This window comes from Pleurodeles waltl, chromosome 4_2 (genome assembly GCF_031143425.1).
Source record: "Pleurodeles waltl isolate 20211129_DDA chromosome 4_2, aPleWal1.hap1.20221129, whole genome shotgun sequence".
Taxonomy (NCBI): domain Eukaryota; kingdom Metazoa; phylum Chordata; class Amphibia; order Caudata; family Salamandridae; genus Pleurodeles; species Pleurodeles waltl.
The window spans coordinates 77961892-77976296 of record NC_090443.1 but is presented as its reverse complement, the minus strand read 5'-3'; the positions used below and the strand labels follow the sequence as shown (position 1 = coordinate 77976296).

Sequence of the window (14405 nt, the reverse complement as noted above, 5' to 3'; positions counted from 1 at the left end):
GCTCAAGATCAGTTGCGCCAAATCGTATTTATTTCCACTCAAAACACATCTGACTCTGGGGAGGGCTGCCCTCCCTCTCACCAGACTGTTATGGGAGGCTGACACTTTCAAATACCTAGGGGTGAACATCTATCATGACAAGGAGGACTTGGTGAGGGGAACCTAGGAAGGGTGCTGTCAGCAATGAGACAGTCGATAGCTGTCTGGTGTGTTCACCCATTACCCACTTTAGGCCGGGTGGCTATTGGCTAAAATATTGATCTTCACACTTTTGCTTTACCTGTTCCCAGACATCCCTGGGATACTTAATCGGCCCCTTCCTTGTGGATCTAGATACGGTATTTAGACCAAATATTGAGTGGTAAATATCGGGAGACACAAATATATCATGATGCAAAAATATAGTTTTTTAACTAAGTAATATTGTTTCCAATACTATAGCTGTAAAAAATATTATTTTTTAATTAATTTAATGTGTTTCAGTTCATTCATAAAATGTAAGTGTCTATTGTTTGTGTAATTGTTAATAATTGGTATATAGTTTGTAATTTAGAGGGATTTAGGATTTTTCATTTCATTGATAATAGTAAGTTATAGTGTTTTATCAGGTAGTTGGGTTTGTAGGGGTATAGGGTGGGAATTTAATGAAACAAAAAATAATTAATTAATTACAATTTAAAAAAAAATTATGTATTTGGTATTATTATCTAAATTATGTAATACTGATTTCTTTTAGTTCTATTTTAGGCGTGGGTTGCTATATTTGTAGGAGTATAGGACATATGTAGGGGAATAGAGTGGGAAGTTAAGTGATAATTAATTTAATAATTATTATTTAATTCATTATTAATTATGTACATTGTGGAATAATGACATATTTTTGTTATGTTTTAAGTGCAGACTCCTGGGTTTGTAAGGGTATATGGTGGAAAGTTAATTAAGAAATAAGAATTAAATATTAATTGTTAATTATTTGATTGATTATTAATAATGTAATTTGTGCTATATTCATTTGAGTTACTTTTTAGTTGCAGGATGCTTGGTTTGTGTAAGGTCAATGGTAGGAAGTTAATTGAGGAATAATTATTTGACAATTAATTATTCATTTGTGGTTAATTATTTACAGGGTGGAAGTTAACTAACTGAATAACATTGATTAATTGATATATTTGTGTATGTAAATTGATTAATTGTTTTTAATATATATATATATATATATATATATATCCATATTATGTCAATTATTTTTTATTAAGAGTTTATTATTTTTTCTTCATTCATGGGGTTACTCATATAGGTAATGTGTTTGAAGTGAAGTATTTTCCCTACTCTTGCTTTACCTGCAGTACGAATAAAAAAATGAACATCTTTGCTGTTCAACACTTTCCATACTGTTGCACTGTTTGGAGTGGCAATATGAAATTTCACCCCTCGGAAATCCAAAGCTTTCCCTACTGTTGCAGAGACTAAAGTGGGAATAGTAATTTTTACCCCATCGAAGTCCACCACTTTCTCTACTGATGCCTTGACTGGAGTGGCAATAGTAAATTTCATCCCTCCAAAATCCAATGCTTTCCCTACTGTTGTGGAGACTGGAGTGGGACTAGTGTATGTAATTTTCGTAAACTCTGATAGCATTCATAAATATTGGTTGAGTAGATTTTATAGCATTAATTGTTTACTGTTTTTAAAAAGTCATATTTGTTTTTATTGTTTAATTTATTTGACTGTTTTTTTTGTAAATTTGTTTTTTTCTATATGTATGGTGCCTATATATGTGTGTATATGTAGTGTAACATAACATAATTAATAAAACTATGTTACAATATTTATGAATGTTATTAATATTCTAAATGTATTAATACAAATATATATGCATATAAATGTTCATATTAATACATTTAAAATATTAGAAAGTAATGTAAATAAATGTTTATAATAATTGTTACACTGTATATATATGTATATATATATGTATGTATGAATACAAGCACATATATGTGTTTTTGTGTTTAATATAAGTATTTATATATAGTGTTAAGTATTAGTGGAATATATTTAATTTACATGATATTACGTTTATATATTAAAATATTTAGCATTTACTTCTTTAACACTAGTTATAGTAAAAAATCAATATGACAGATGGCGGTGGATTCAGGCCCGCATTTCCGAAGTAGAGGATGTGTATGAACTGGATAAACTGTTTGCATTCGTGAACATGATTGAGATATTCAGTATGGGACCAGGCCAGTTCATGGCATACAGTGTGCAGATGACTGGCTGCAATCCCTGCGTGGCCAGTTGGAGCTGTCCATTGATGATACACTGCAGTGCCTACTAACACATGGCAATCGACGTAAAGCTATCACACCACTATACTGCCCTGCAGTCGCAGCTGTTGTGTCCCTGTGAGGACGTTAGAGATAAATGGGCACAATGCCTCGATTCAGTATCTCAGATGAACAGTGGTTTGTTACTAAGGCATACACCAACCACATCTTTCGTAAATCCAGGTTTAAATTTATTCGGTTCAATTACCTGCATCAATTATACCTTTCCTTGAAGCACATTTTACATATGTTCCTAAATACCCCGTTTCAATGTCCCAGGTGTGGTGCACCCAAGGTGCACTTTTATCAAATGGTGTGGGAGTGCCCTGAGATGGCAAAGCCTTGGCGAGTAGTACCACTGAAATTGTCGGACCTGGTGGCAAAAGAATTGTCCTTGGTCCCTGGTCTCTGCCTTTTGGGATGGATGCCCAGGTCCAAAAAGAATAAACTAGAGTACAGGTTGGTCGATCTGAACTAATATTATACAAACGCCATATTGGGATGTCCTGGTAGGCGCCAAAACCTTGTTGATGGCACAATGCCTAAGACACCGAAAAAGAAAGTGAGTGGGGGCTCAGGCTTGACCTCCAGTCGGTTGATGGTGTTACATGTGGATGGTGCTGAGATATGGGTAGATCTTCAGACAGCATCATCAAGAATACTGTGCTATTTCAAGGATGGCATTCACTAGAGGATAGATCTGGCCCACTGGTTTGGGTTACAGGTCAAGTTCTTCTTTAATTGGGGGTGTCCCTAGACAATCTAGTTTGGCTGAGGTAGCCTAACCACTGTGGAAGAAAATCAAAGGTCACTTGTTACTGTGTTAGTTTAATTGCCATACTAATCAGTAGTGTAACAATAGCCCTCACTGCCCCTGCAAAAAGTGGGGGACTCACGAGCTCCGGGAAGGGGGGGGAGAGGAGGGGGGTTCTCAGCACAGCAAGACGCAGGCCTGAGAGCTCCTGAGTGGGAAAAGGGGGCCCTCTCCATCTACTTTGCAGGAGAGCCCCCTCAAATTTCATTACTTCACTGATACCAATGTTTGTTTTCTTTTTGTTTAGCTCAAGTATTGCGAGGTTCATAGACACTGGCACCCTCTTAGGTGCGCAATGTACCCCGCCTGCATTGTATCTCTATGGAGATAGGAGTGGGAGGGAGCCCGCTGTGGGATTTGTTGTTGTTGATTGTAGATGCGACTGTCATGAGCGACTGTGAAGTGAAAAACTAATAAAGAGCTTTTCAAGATGTCCCTTCAAAAAGAGCAAAGCAAATGATGGCCGACAATTCTCAAATTACCACTTCTCCATTGGGAAACGCATCACTGGGCCTGGGTAGCATAGAGTACATTTTGTTTTGAATCTAGCCTTAAGAGCTTCATGCTCAAGGAAGGTGGGATCGAAATCATTGTTCCTAATTTCATAATTGATTTCCAGTGCTCCATTATACCTAGTACAGTATTGTGGAGTGTGGTAAAGGTGGCAGATTGTTAGTGGAAAAGCTGGGGTGTCTTGTTCCATGGGTCTGCTTGTGAACCTGGAAGGGGAACTGTGAATTATTTGTTTGTTGCAGCGCTCTCTTTGTTAATTTATTCTATTTTGCACTGAGACTGTTTCATACAAGTTTCATACAATAAAAGAGCAAATTGGATGTAGTAGGACACGGGATTCTTTGGGAGTAGCTTTTGGTCTACCTCTTAAAATACAAAGCCTGCTCACCTTGATTGTAATTCTCAAATAGCGTCCCTTATCTTGCTAGTGAAATTAACGTAATTAAAATAAAAATAGTCAATTAATTTAGTCTTTGCTGCACTCATTGTGAGAGCTGATACAACTGGGTGCTCTTCCCTTTTGTTTCTTAAACATAAATGATCCTGAGTGTGTGGCTGGCCCTACAACATTAATACCCCATTTACTGTTGTTGACATTCACTCCATAGTGACTGGAAGTTTTGTGTGAAATGCCATCCTTAGGTTGTACTGTGGCCAGAACTAGTGGAATGATTCAGATCATTTGCCAAAATATGTGAGATTGTAAAGTTTTAGGTTTTGATTTTTGAACAGCGCAAGCTGACTGTTTACGAAAAGCCCTTTTGTCAGTTTTAGAGTGGACTTTGTGCTCACTCATTGCTTACCATTAGTTGGCTTAATTATTGCTTTCATTTGCGTGTTTTTTATTCATCAGCTTGTGTGGGCTTTCCATCCTGTTATTGTTTTCATCCTTCCTCTAGAGCATGACTTCATTACATGTGCCCTTCCTCTGCTTACCTTTTGGCCACTACTTTTCAAACTTTGGTTGAGTACTCCATGAGAGTGCATGTGTTTTCCAGCTGTCTCCCTCAGGTACTTTTCTGCCCACCTTGCCATGCACTGTAGTTCTTTTTTCTCATCGGCATGCTTCTCCCGTGCCCCCCTCCATATTGTATTCAGCCTGGAGTGTTTCTCCTCTGGGTTTTCTCTCTACCCATGTGCTTCTCCAGCACCCCCTCTGCTCCTCATTCCTTTCTGCAGTTTGTGTGCTTCTCTTTCTCCAAAGCTTCATGTTAGTTGTATCCATGTTGCTTGCAGTGTTGCTTCTCCCACCTGCTTTTAGAAAAAAATAAAAAAATAGGTTCACACTTGTTTTTTATTTACTGATCCAAAAGAGAAAACAAAGGGCATTTGTTATTTTGCATGCTTGCATGTGCTCATCAAATGACCTGCTTCATCATAACTTTGTTGTTGTTTCCACTTTAGTCATTTTGCACAACATCTGGGATGCTCTACAACTTAACTAAAAACCATCGACAAAGCCAACAGGTCCCAAAGATTATACCTATTGGCTTTGCCGATGCTTGTTTTCTTTTTGGTTATGCACTCGATGGGAGTGCATATATTTTCCAGTAATCTCTCTTGCATACTTACATTCCCCTGCAATCTTGTTTCTGTCTGTTGCTTGTGTGGTTCTCCCCACCCATGTTGCACTTGCGCTTGTGTACTTTTCCAGCTCCCTGTTTCTTTCTTGACTGAGTGCTTCTTCCTGACCTGCTCCACAGTGTTCGCTTTCACCTGCTTGCTCCCCAAGCTGCTCTCTCTCTCTTTGTCACAGTTCTGTGTTTTCCCCACTATGCCCTCCGATGCGCTTCAGCAGTGGCGTTGTCTCCGATAGGGCTGAGGGGCTGTGTCCCTCTGAAATTCCTACACATTTACTGCAATAATAAATAGATCAATTTGTGCAGCGATGCAATCGAACGATGGTAACTCTAAACAAATCAATGCATTTAAGTCTGGGCTGTCTGTCTGCCCTAGGCTGCCTGCCCCACCTTGCTTTAAAGCAGGAGACGAAAGCCAGGCAGTAAATCAACTTTCTACACTGTGACCTACAACACAGGGCTGACAGCTCTAAAGCCCTTCATTTCCATTGTGATCTAAGGCAGTATCCACTATAGGGCAGTGACGCTTTTAGTGTCATGGTTTCAGGTGTCAGAGTCTTCATCCCTGCGTGATGACAGCCATCTGTAATTCAGATGCTTAGATCCCACCCTTTTCCCATCCGGGATAATGGGAAGTGTTATTCTGCTAATCTTGTGTTATTTTTATTGTACTGAGACCCTTGTCACACTAACCTCCCCCACTGTGACACCCCCAGGCCCTAGCTGCATAATGCTGGCTCCTTTAAAAGTGGAGCTGCTGTATTTGTTCTGTCACGAAATCCATCTAAAAGACAAGTACACTTCACACTCCCCTGCGAAAGTGCTCCAAATATCGGAGTCAAGCGCAAAGGCATAAATATGTACTTACAGTAAAGACACTTATCTGTTGTATGTCTTTAAAACTGGCCATATCGTCATGCCTTTAGCATTAATGCCAAAACATGGATTGATATGCAAACAATTAATGTTAAAAAAAGTTATTTAGTTCCTCTTAATTCTCATGTTTTACTTAATGTTGCATTCCCTAAGAGTTGGCTATTTCATCATGCTGTGTTTCTGTGTATTGTATTACTGTTGCATAGTGCCAAGGGGCTTTGATTGAGAGTGCTGGTGCTGAGGCTGAAGGTAAAGCAAAGCGCCTGTCAATGGGTTGGCATCTCTGCAGAGCACATAGAACAATGGTCATGTATTGCAGTCACAATTGAAATTCAGTGTAAATGTGTGTGAAGGGGTTGCACAGAGGTCAAAATATTCAGAATGCAACAACAAAAGGAAATAAAGTGCTCAAATGTGAAAGAGTTAGTGTATGTTTGGGGTGGGTAAAATGAGGGTGATGCTAAGAGGTGCATTTAGGGGAGAGTGAAAAGAGGGTGCTGAAGGGGGTGGGGGATTGCCGAAGAAATTAGGTCTCCCCTCCCCTCCCCCTGGAGGTTTGGGGAAGGTGGTACCGCCCACAGGTGCCGTTTTGGGCCCTTTTTGGGTGATGGGATTGGCAATATATAGGGGGCCATTTTGTAGAATGCCACCAGAGGGGATAAAGGAGAATTGAGAGGTGCCTTTTATGGTTAATGGGTGCATGAGGGTCGGCATTTGTATTTTGTCGCTGGGAAGAGGTGCAGGTGGAGATAGAGACTGTTCACATGACAACAATAACAGATGGACTGCAAATCTGCCAAGACACTTTCACATTGGAAGGGGGTGGACAGCAGCAGGACAACACAGACAGGAAATTTGGCATTAGGGGTTGGAGACTTGCTGGTTCAATGGGTAGGTGGCAGCAAGAGGCTATTAAGGTGACAAAACAGATTCAGCAAAGAAAGCGTTACAAAAAGGAAGAGTATATTAAGAAACTGCAAGGTTAAGGGAAAAGGAGGGAGGAGGGGAGCATAGGGGAGGGGGAGCGTTTTGGTTAGGTAAAATTGGATATATAGTGAGGTGGTTAGATTTGTGATGCATGAGGCCAGGGTATTGATATTGTAAGTGCACCTGTTTCCAATAAAGTGGCCGTTTACACACAGAAAAAGGTGTAGTGGTGCTGTTTCCCTCTTCCCCAAGGGGAGAGAGGAAGTTGAAATGTAAAGAGAAAAAGGACAAACATACCTAACACAAAGCGACATATCGGACGGCCCTACTCCTTCCACAGGCCTAAATATTATGTAATTCACAGTCTCACAATTTCAGAATTGAAACATTTCCAATGTTAGTTATTTATAACTAATCATTGTTGTAACTCATTTATCTTAAACAGCTAACAGCCATTGACAAAGGCAACGGTACTGACAGGTCTTAGGTGTCGGTCAGTTGTTGTGTTATATTTCTGGATGCAATAACATCTCAAAGAGAAACCAAAATACAGGTCGGGTGGCACCCTATGGGAATCACAGAAATGTATTTTGCATGTTCCCTTTTAGAGAGCCGCCACTTTTTTCATCCCACTTAAAGACCTGTCTGCACATGTTTCTGTAAGACTGATTGCAGCCAGCAGCTGTGGGTGCTTCTTGATGCCTGGTTAGAGCATTTTCTTCCAAAGTGGATGCTGCATGCAGTGCAAGACACTGGGTAAGCACACACTTTAAAGGGCCTGAAGTTGTTGAAGTTTACTCTTCACACATTTAAGTAAAGGGTGAACATATTAATGCAGTAAGATATGGGGCCATTTTTAATGTGGTTAATATTTCAAGTCTATACATTCCCACTGTTTCGTAAACTTTGCTTTCTCTCTAAATGTATTTCCTTTCAAATGCACCATTTGTCAATCTTTCTTGGGAGGACAACTCACCCTGGACCCCACATTTGTCCATTGAGCTTGCTCACTTCACTCGCTACATAAAAATCGTGCCTAGACTTTTACGCCCCGCCACTTTTAAGTGTCACCAGCCGACTTTGCGCTTCTGCCCTCTGCACCCCCATGTTGCTTCCGGCCAAGTAGACATTTGCCTCCAAGCATAATTTTAGGAGTGGGACTGTGCAAAATCATAATTTTACTGTGCACCTCTTTTCCTCTTCATAAAGTTGTAAAGCGTCCTGCTAAAAAAATATTGTGGAAGATTTTTGCTGCAAACATTTATTTTTGCTGCAAAAAAAGCTCTTGATAATGTTGGTTTTGTTAATTTCTTTACACAAAAATCGTTTAAAATAAGTTCTTTTTATCTACTTTGTAAAAAAGAATGTCTTCAAGCTCACAAACTTTGAAAGATCTTTTTAACAGCTTAATGAGGTTCGAGATTGTGAACTTTCACAACTTTGCCCAACCCTAATTGTGAGGCCAATTAGCTGATTCCCACCCAAAGCTCAGCAGCATTAGTAGCCAATCAGAACCTGATATCACTGAAGCACAGTTTGGCTATTGATTAAAACATCTTCTTTTTCATCCTTTAGGGAAAATACATGGACATTGAGTTCGACTTCAAAGGGGAACCTATCGGCGGCGTCATCACCAACTGTGAGTCTCCTGAACATGCCCCAAATGTATCTGAAGGCGTTTTAAGTTAAATGTTACATGGCCAGAGACTTCAGGACATGGCTATTAGAATACGGTCACTATATGACTCCATGTCACTTGAACAACCTCGGCTTTCCTTTTACAACCATTGTAATGTGCATTGAACCAAGATTGCAGTTTCCACAATACATCTCCCTGTAAATACCGGGTTAGACACATGGAAATGATTCACAAACCTATCTGTCTGTGTACATTTACCTTGCGTGTACAAATAATCTTTTTTCGAAGAGTAGAAACACATACGATAGCCACATAAGGCGATTTTGAACACTGAAAAATATTTTTGTGTGAGTAAATGTACTTCCTGGAACGGGAAATGGGAGTTCCCAGGAAGAAATGCCCTCAAAATTCTGCACATTTAATACTGTTAAAAAGGTTAACAGACTTTTTCCAGACCCGTTCTCATCCTGGGTATGGTTGGATAATTTTTTGTGTCAAAGACAGGAGTTAATGACTCAGAACGGTTAGAACAGGCGGGGGACACGCCCAGAATTTGTGGTGGTTCAAGAGAGGCGGTTTCTCCTTTGGAAAAAGTACTTTTTCCACGGGGAAAGTTAGCATGTGCATTTGTCCTCGCACTGGGACGTTTGCCTGAGCTTATTCCCTTATACAAAAATGGAATTCAACTACAATTGCTGCAGATTTCCAGGAGTAATTCTGAAAACCTTTTTGAGTTCCAAATAAGGGACAATTTACTCGAACTGGAAAAGTAAACCTGCAGGAGTAGTTTTACGGTTTTTTGTGTGAATGGGGCCTCAGTGCGCGTGAGCTCTTCGATAAAGCCCTTCAGTAGGAAGGGAGTGCAGAGAAAGTGCGGCGCTGTTGTCTAGGTGTCAGCTGCGTCCTGTGCACAGCAAGCGGGCGTCCCAAGGGGCATCTTTACTGCTGCTTGCTTTGTTTTTACCAGCAGAGATAGAAGGATGCCTTTTCTGGCTGCCCAAGGCCAGCATTTTGTAACCATGTCAGCGTTCATGCTCTGAGGGACTCCGTTTGTCGATTTCGGAGGCCGTCCAATATGTATGTGCATTGTTACTCTGAATCAGTACATTACAGCCCTGTGGATTCATGCAGACATTACTGCTACCTCAAAAGAGTTCCCACAAAAAGTGCACCTCACTTAAAATACTGCAAAAGCCGGTACCACTTAGCGCCGTATTAAAAGTAGCTCGGAACAAATAACATTTATTAAAAGTTATTGGCGCTGGAATGGGGAATAACACGCGGACCAACCAATGTGGGACGTTAGCCGCATTTCACTTTAACACTTGCCATTTACCGCCTGCTTGGAGAAGAGAGCAAATGGCAGCGGAGGAGTGATGCAGGATGGGCGCTGGGGTGCAGAGGGGCAAGAGGACTGAGAAGGTCAGGAAGATTCTGGGGCAGTATTATGGTGGGCAGGGGTGGGACGCCACGCCTCTGGTTGTAGCCAATGGCCACAGCCATTGTGATTAACCAGGTTCAGATCTGCCGCTGGTAGAACCACGTCCATGGTTTCTGGACCCCGGATTAACAGGTCAAGAAATGTGGAGCCTCTTGAAATTGCCTTGATCGAAGTCGTAACGAGGTCCTAAGCCGGACTTAAAATGTAGGCGCGCATTAAACAAGCAGTTGCAAAGCCAATGGCTTTCAGTTTTGTGAAGTATTGGCTTTGCCAATGTTTATTTTGTCGCTGCACAGCATCCTTGATAGAGTGCAGAGTGGCCAAAGTAAAACCAAACAAAACTTTTAGGTAGCCTCGTGCGCCATTTCATAGACGTGCGTGCCTACAAAATGACGCGTTCATTTTTATTTTTTAGTTATAGATCCGAGTCGGATATGCAACTAAAAACAAAATGTACAAAAATGTTTTAAAATATGTTTTTAAAGCACCACGGGGAGGGCGGGGGTCATAGAACCAACACGAGGGAGGGCACGGGACACAGTATTAACACGGGGGAGGGACGATGGGCAAGCATGTAACATAGGGTGACCACCTGACATTGAGGCAAATTCTGGGCAGGACTGTAATAAATTCAGGACAAAGGGTCAAAATTCAGGGCAAAAATTGAAGAACAAACATCAGTTTTACAGATACCCAAGAGAGGCCATGCCTCAGTATATTATCAGAGCATTTATTTACTCTTTTTTAAAATAGCACTATTTATTCACTGTGGTCTTTTTGTAATTGCCTCCTGGTATGCTACATTCAGGTGTCACATTATGTCCTTGTTCAGTAGTAAATTAATGTCCTTCAGCACTGTGTCAAGGCCATCGCCCCTACCCAATTCTACCCAATATTTCTTAAATAGAAAGTAACAACAACATTTTAATTATGTTTCTGAACATTTTAAAACCCTTGGAAACAGTTTGGGAAACATTAAAGTAATTAACCTTATGCTAGTTTAAACAAATTGAACAAAAACATCTGGCTCACCCCAACTGCCCATGGACTTTCAACCTAATTTTTTTTTAATGAGGCAGGACAGATAGTGTGGGCGACAGTCTTGCACCTAATATCAGGATGTGAGGTACCCCCAACTTCTCTGTAGTCTCACATCACTAGAGTGTATGTCTGGGGCTCTACATTTATCTCAGAACTGGGAGCCCGGACTACCAATCAAATATAATAAAAGAGGAGGATGAAACTGAGATCAAATGGGAGGTTGTTGCTAAGAACCGGATAAAATAATGAGAGTACAACAAGGTGGGACAATTCCTAAAATCAGACAACGTGGGTCCACCAAGACTATCGGAAGGTATGGGGTCCCTGGGGAGATGTCTCTACAGACAGGCGAGAAACAGAAGAGGCACTGTCAAGTTGTTGAACAAGCAGCACCCACCCACCTTGGCAAACTCTTCTAGTGCAATGGTCCACTGTTCGTGCTTGTGAAGGGTGAGCAGGGGCCAGACCCCTTGCATGGTTGTGCAAGGCAATTGCCCGCTTTGTCCATGTCTTCAAATGGTTTTGAAATTGAGCAAAAGCCAAACTAGTGATCCGGGTTATCCCTAAGTGTCAAGTACACAGAGAATCTTCAACATACTTGGGATGTAAATTGCACAAACAAAATGTAAACAATTTAAAATGTAATTAGTGTTTCTTTAACATATGGCACTGTTTTCCCCTTTATAGACAATTAGACCTCAGATTGAACTGGGAACCAGTTATCTTTCGATAGCTAGAGATTAATATCTACCATTCACCTACTGATTTGCAGGATGGAAATCTCGCCAGAGCATCACGGTTCCTCCGAGCCCAGTTTGCTTTTTGGTCTTCTCTTCTGCTTTCTGTAGTGGGCCACATGGCACTAGTGAAGATGGTGTGCTACCTCGATGATAGTATTATTTTTGCAAACCTTCCCCTACTCATCCTTGTTTCCTTCTTCAAACATGCCACACATTTGATTTGGTCGCTGGGGTGCCGTCAGGTAGCTCCTTCCAATCTAAAACTACCCATGACTGTGGGTGGATTAGGCCTTTTGGACTTGGAAGGCTATTTTTTAGCTGCACAGGTCCAAGGGGTGGCTCGCTGGCTTTCAGCCTGCCCCCCCCTGCATGAGATGGGATTTATCTGTAAAGACTTTAAGTAGGGCTTACTGCACTGCTCATTGTTTCCTACCGGCCATTCTACGGATCACCATCAGGGGTTATCATGCACAGTTTTCTCTTGCTTTGCTAGAACCTGTAAGCTCACTGAGACGAAGAAACCCTGTACTCCTGCACTACCTTTGCTAAGCCTTCCCACTCAGTGGCTGTGCTCAGAGCAACTCCATCAGTGGCATGCTGCAGGTGTCCTAAAATTGGGGGATTTGTTTCTGGATGGTGAGCTACTAAATTTCCAAACCCTGGTGCAGACTACCATCTTCACACCGGTCAACTCCTTACTTACAACCACCTTAAACAATCATTAGATGCTCTATTTCATGTTTGCCACCTAGCACTAAACCTTCATGAGATGTGCCAGAAGCCCTACACCAAAGGGACAGGTGGCAAACTGATAGAATGGGTGTACAGACCTTTCCTGCAACATTGAGACCACTCCAGATCTTCTTGTCATACTACCTGGGTGATTGATGTGGCCAAACCTCTGTAAGATACGGACTGGACTAAAATACTGGACTTTCCCCACAAAGTATCCCACGGCTGTCACTTTAAGTGCATTCATAGGACTTCCTTGGGAATGCATTCCGCCCGTTGCTTGCCATTGTCTTTGTGGTTTGTAACTCACATTTCGTTGCATGCAATTTGCTGGCTTTATTTGTTTTAGGCAATGCAGCCTGAGTTTGTCCCTTCCCTTGCCCAAACCTTATTTACAGTATCCTTCTGAGTACTCCCTTTCTGTAAACAGGCTTGTAAATCTTGTTCTTATCTCATCACATTTGTTGTGCATTCAAAGAACAAGGTCAAATGTCAGGCTCTGTCTTCGGTGGGAACTTAGGGCCAGATGTAGGAAACGTTTAGCAAGTCGCAAACGGCAAAAATTGCCGTTTGCGACTCGCTAAACGCGTTTCCCAATGCAGAAATGCATATTGCGAGTCGGTACCGACTCGCAATATGCATTTCAGAATCGCAAATAGGAAGGGGTGTTCCCTTCCTATTTGCGAGTCTGAGTGGTATGCAATACCATTTGCGACCGCGTGGTATCGCAGTTACCATCCACTTCAAGTGGATGGTAACCCACTCGCAAATTGGAAGGGGTCCCCATGGGACCCCTTCCACTTTGTGAATGGACCAAAGGTTTCGTTTTTTTTTTTTAAGTGCAGCTCGTTTTCCTTTAAGGACGGGCTACACTTAAAAAAAAAAAATGCTTTATTGAAAGCAGTAACGAACATGGAGGTCTGCTGACGACAGCAGGCCTCCATGTTTGCGAGTGCCTATACTCGCTATGGGGCCGCAATTTGCGACCCACCTCATGAATATTCATGAGGTGGGTCATTGCGACCCCATAGCGAGTTGCAGTCGGTGTCTGAGACACCGTACTGCATACCAATTTGCGAGGTGCAAATTGCGAGTCGCATGGACTCGCACTTTGCACCTCGCAAATTTTTAAGTTGCTACATCTGGCCCTTAGTGTTTACTTTTCTTTCTCTGACTTCAAAGTGAGAGGTTTTATGCGACAATCTTGCTGGATACCCAGGTTAGGAAAGAGTTTTTTCTATCACATGACAACATTTAAATAAACTTCACAACATATCAGAATTAGGAGTACAAATGAAGCACATTTTTGTTAATTCTGAACTGTGCTGGAAACAAATACCTTTTTATGATTGAAACAAATCATTGCATTAGGTGTTGCAATTTCCACACATCATCGTCTGTGCACGGTATAGTTTTATGTGAAAAACGGTATGTCTATGCAATATGATGGTCATTTCAATCAAAATGTGTTGTCTGTAATGGCAGTGTGTTACCACACCATGCATACTCCACTCGGCTCTGCATCACTCCACACCACTGCACTGTACTCTGCATCACTCCACTTTACACCACTCCATACGACTGCACTGTGGGACACTGCACTCTTCTCAACTCCACTCCACTCTATGCCACTGCACTCTATACTACTTCACACTATGCCTCTACTCTACTCTGTACCACTCTACTCTATGCCAATGCATTTTACGCCTCTCTACACCATTACGTTCTGCACACTATACCACTCCAGTCTAGGCAACACCAATCTAGTC

General features: G+C 41.5%; 1 protein-coding gene across 2 annotated transcripts in view; it reads left to right on the top strand.

The window, feature by feature from the left end:
- MYO1A (myosin IA) overlaps positions 1-14405 on the top strand; it is a 239212-nt gene that overhangs the window by 76476 nt on the left and 148331 nt on the right. For both annotated transcript variants that reach the window (XM_069230771.1, XM_069230772.1), the window contains exon 7: positions 8619-8682. In XM_069230771.1, coding sequence (XP_069086872.1) covers positions 8619-8682 — 64 coding nt within the window. The remainder of the gene's footprint in view (positions 1-8618; positions 8683-14405) is intronic.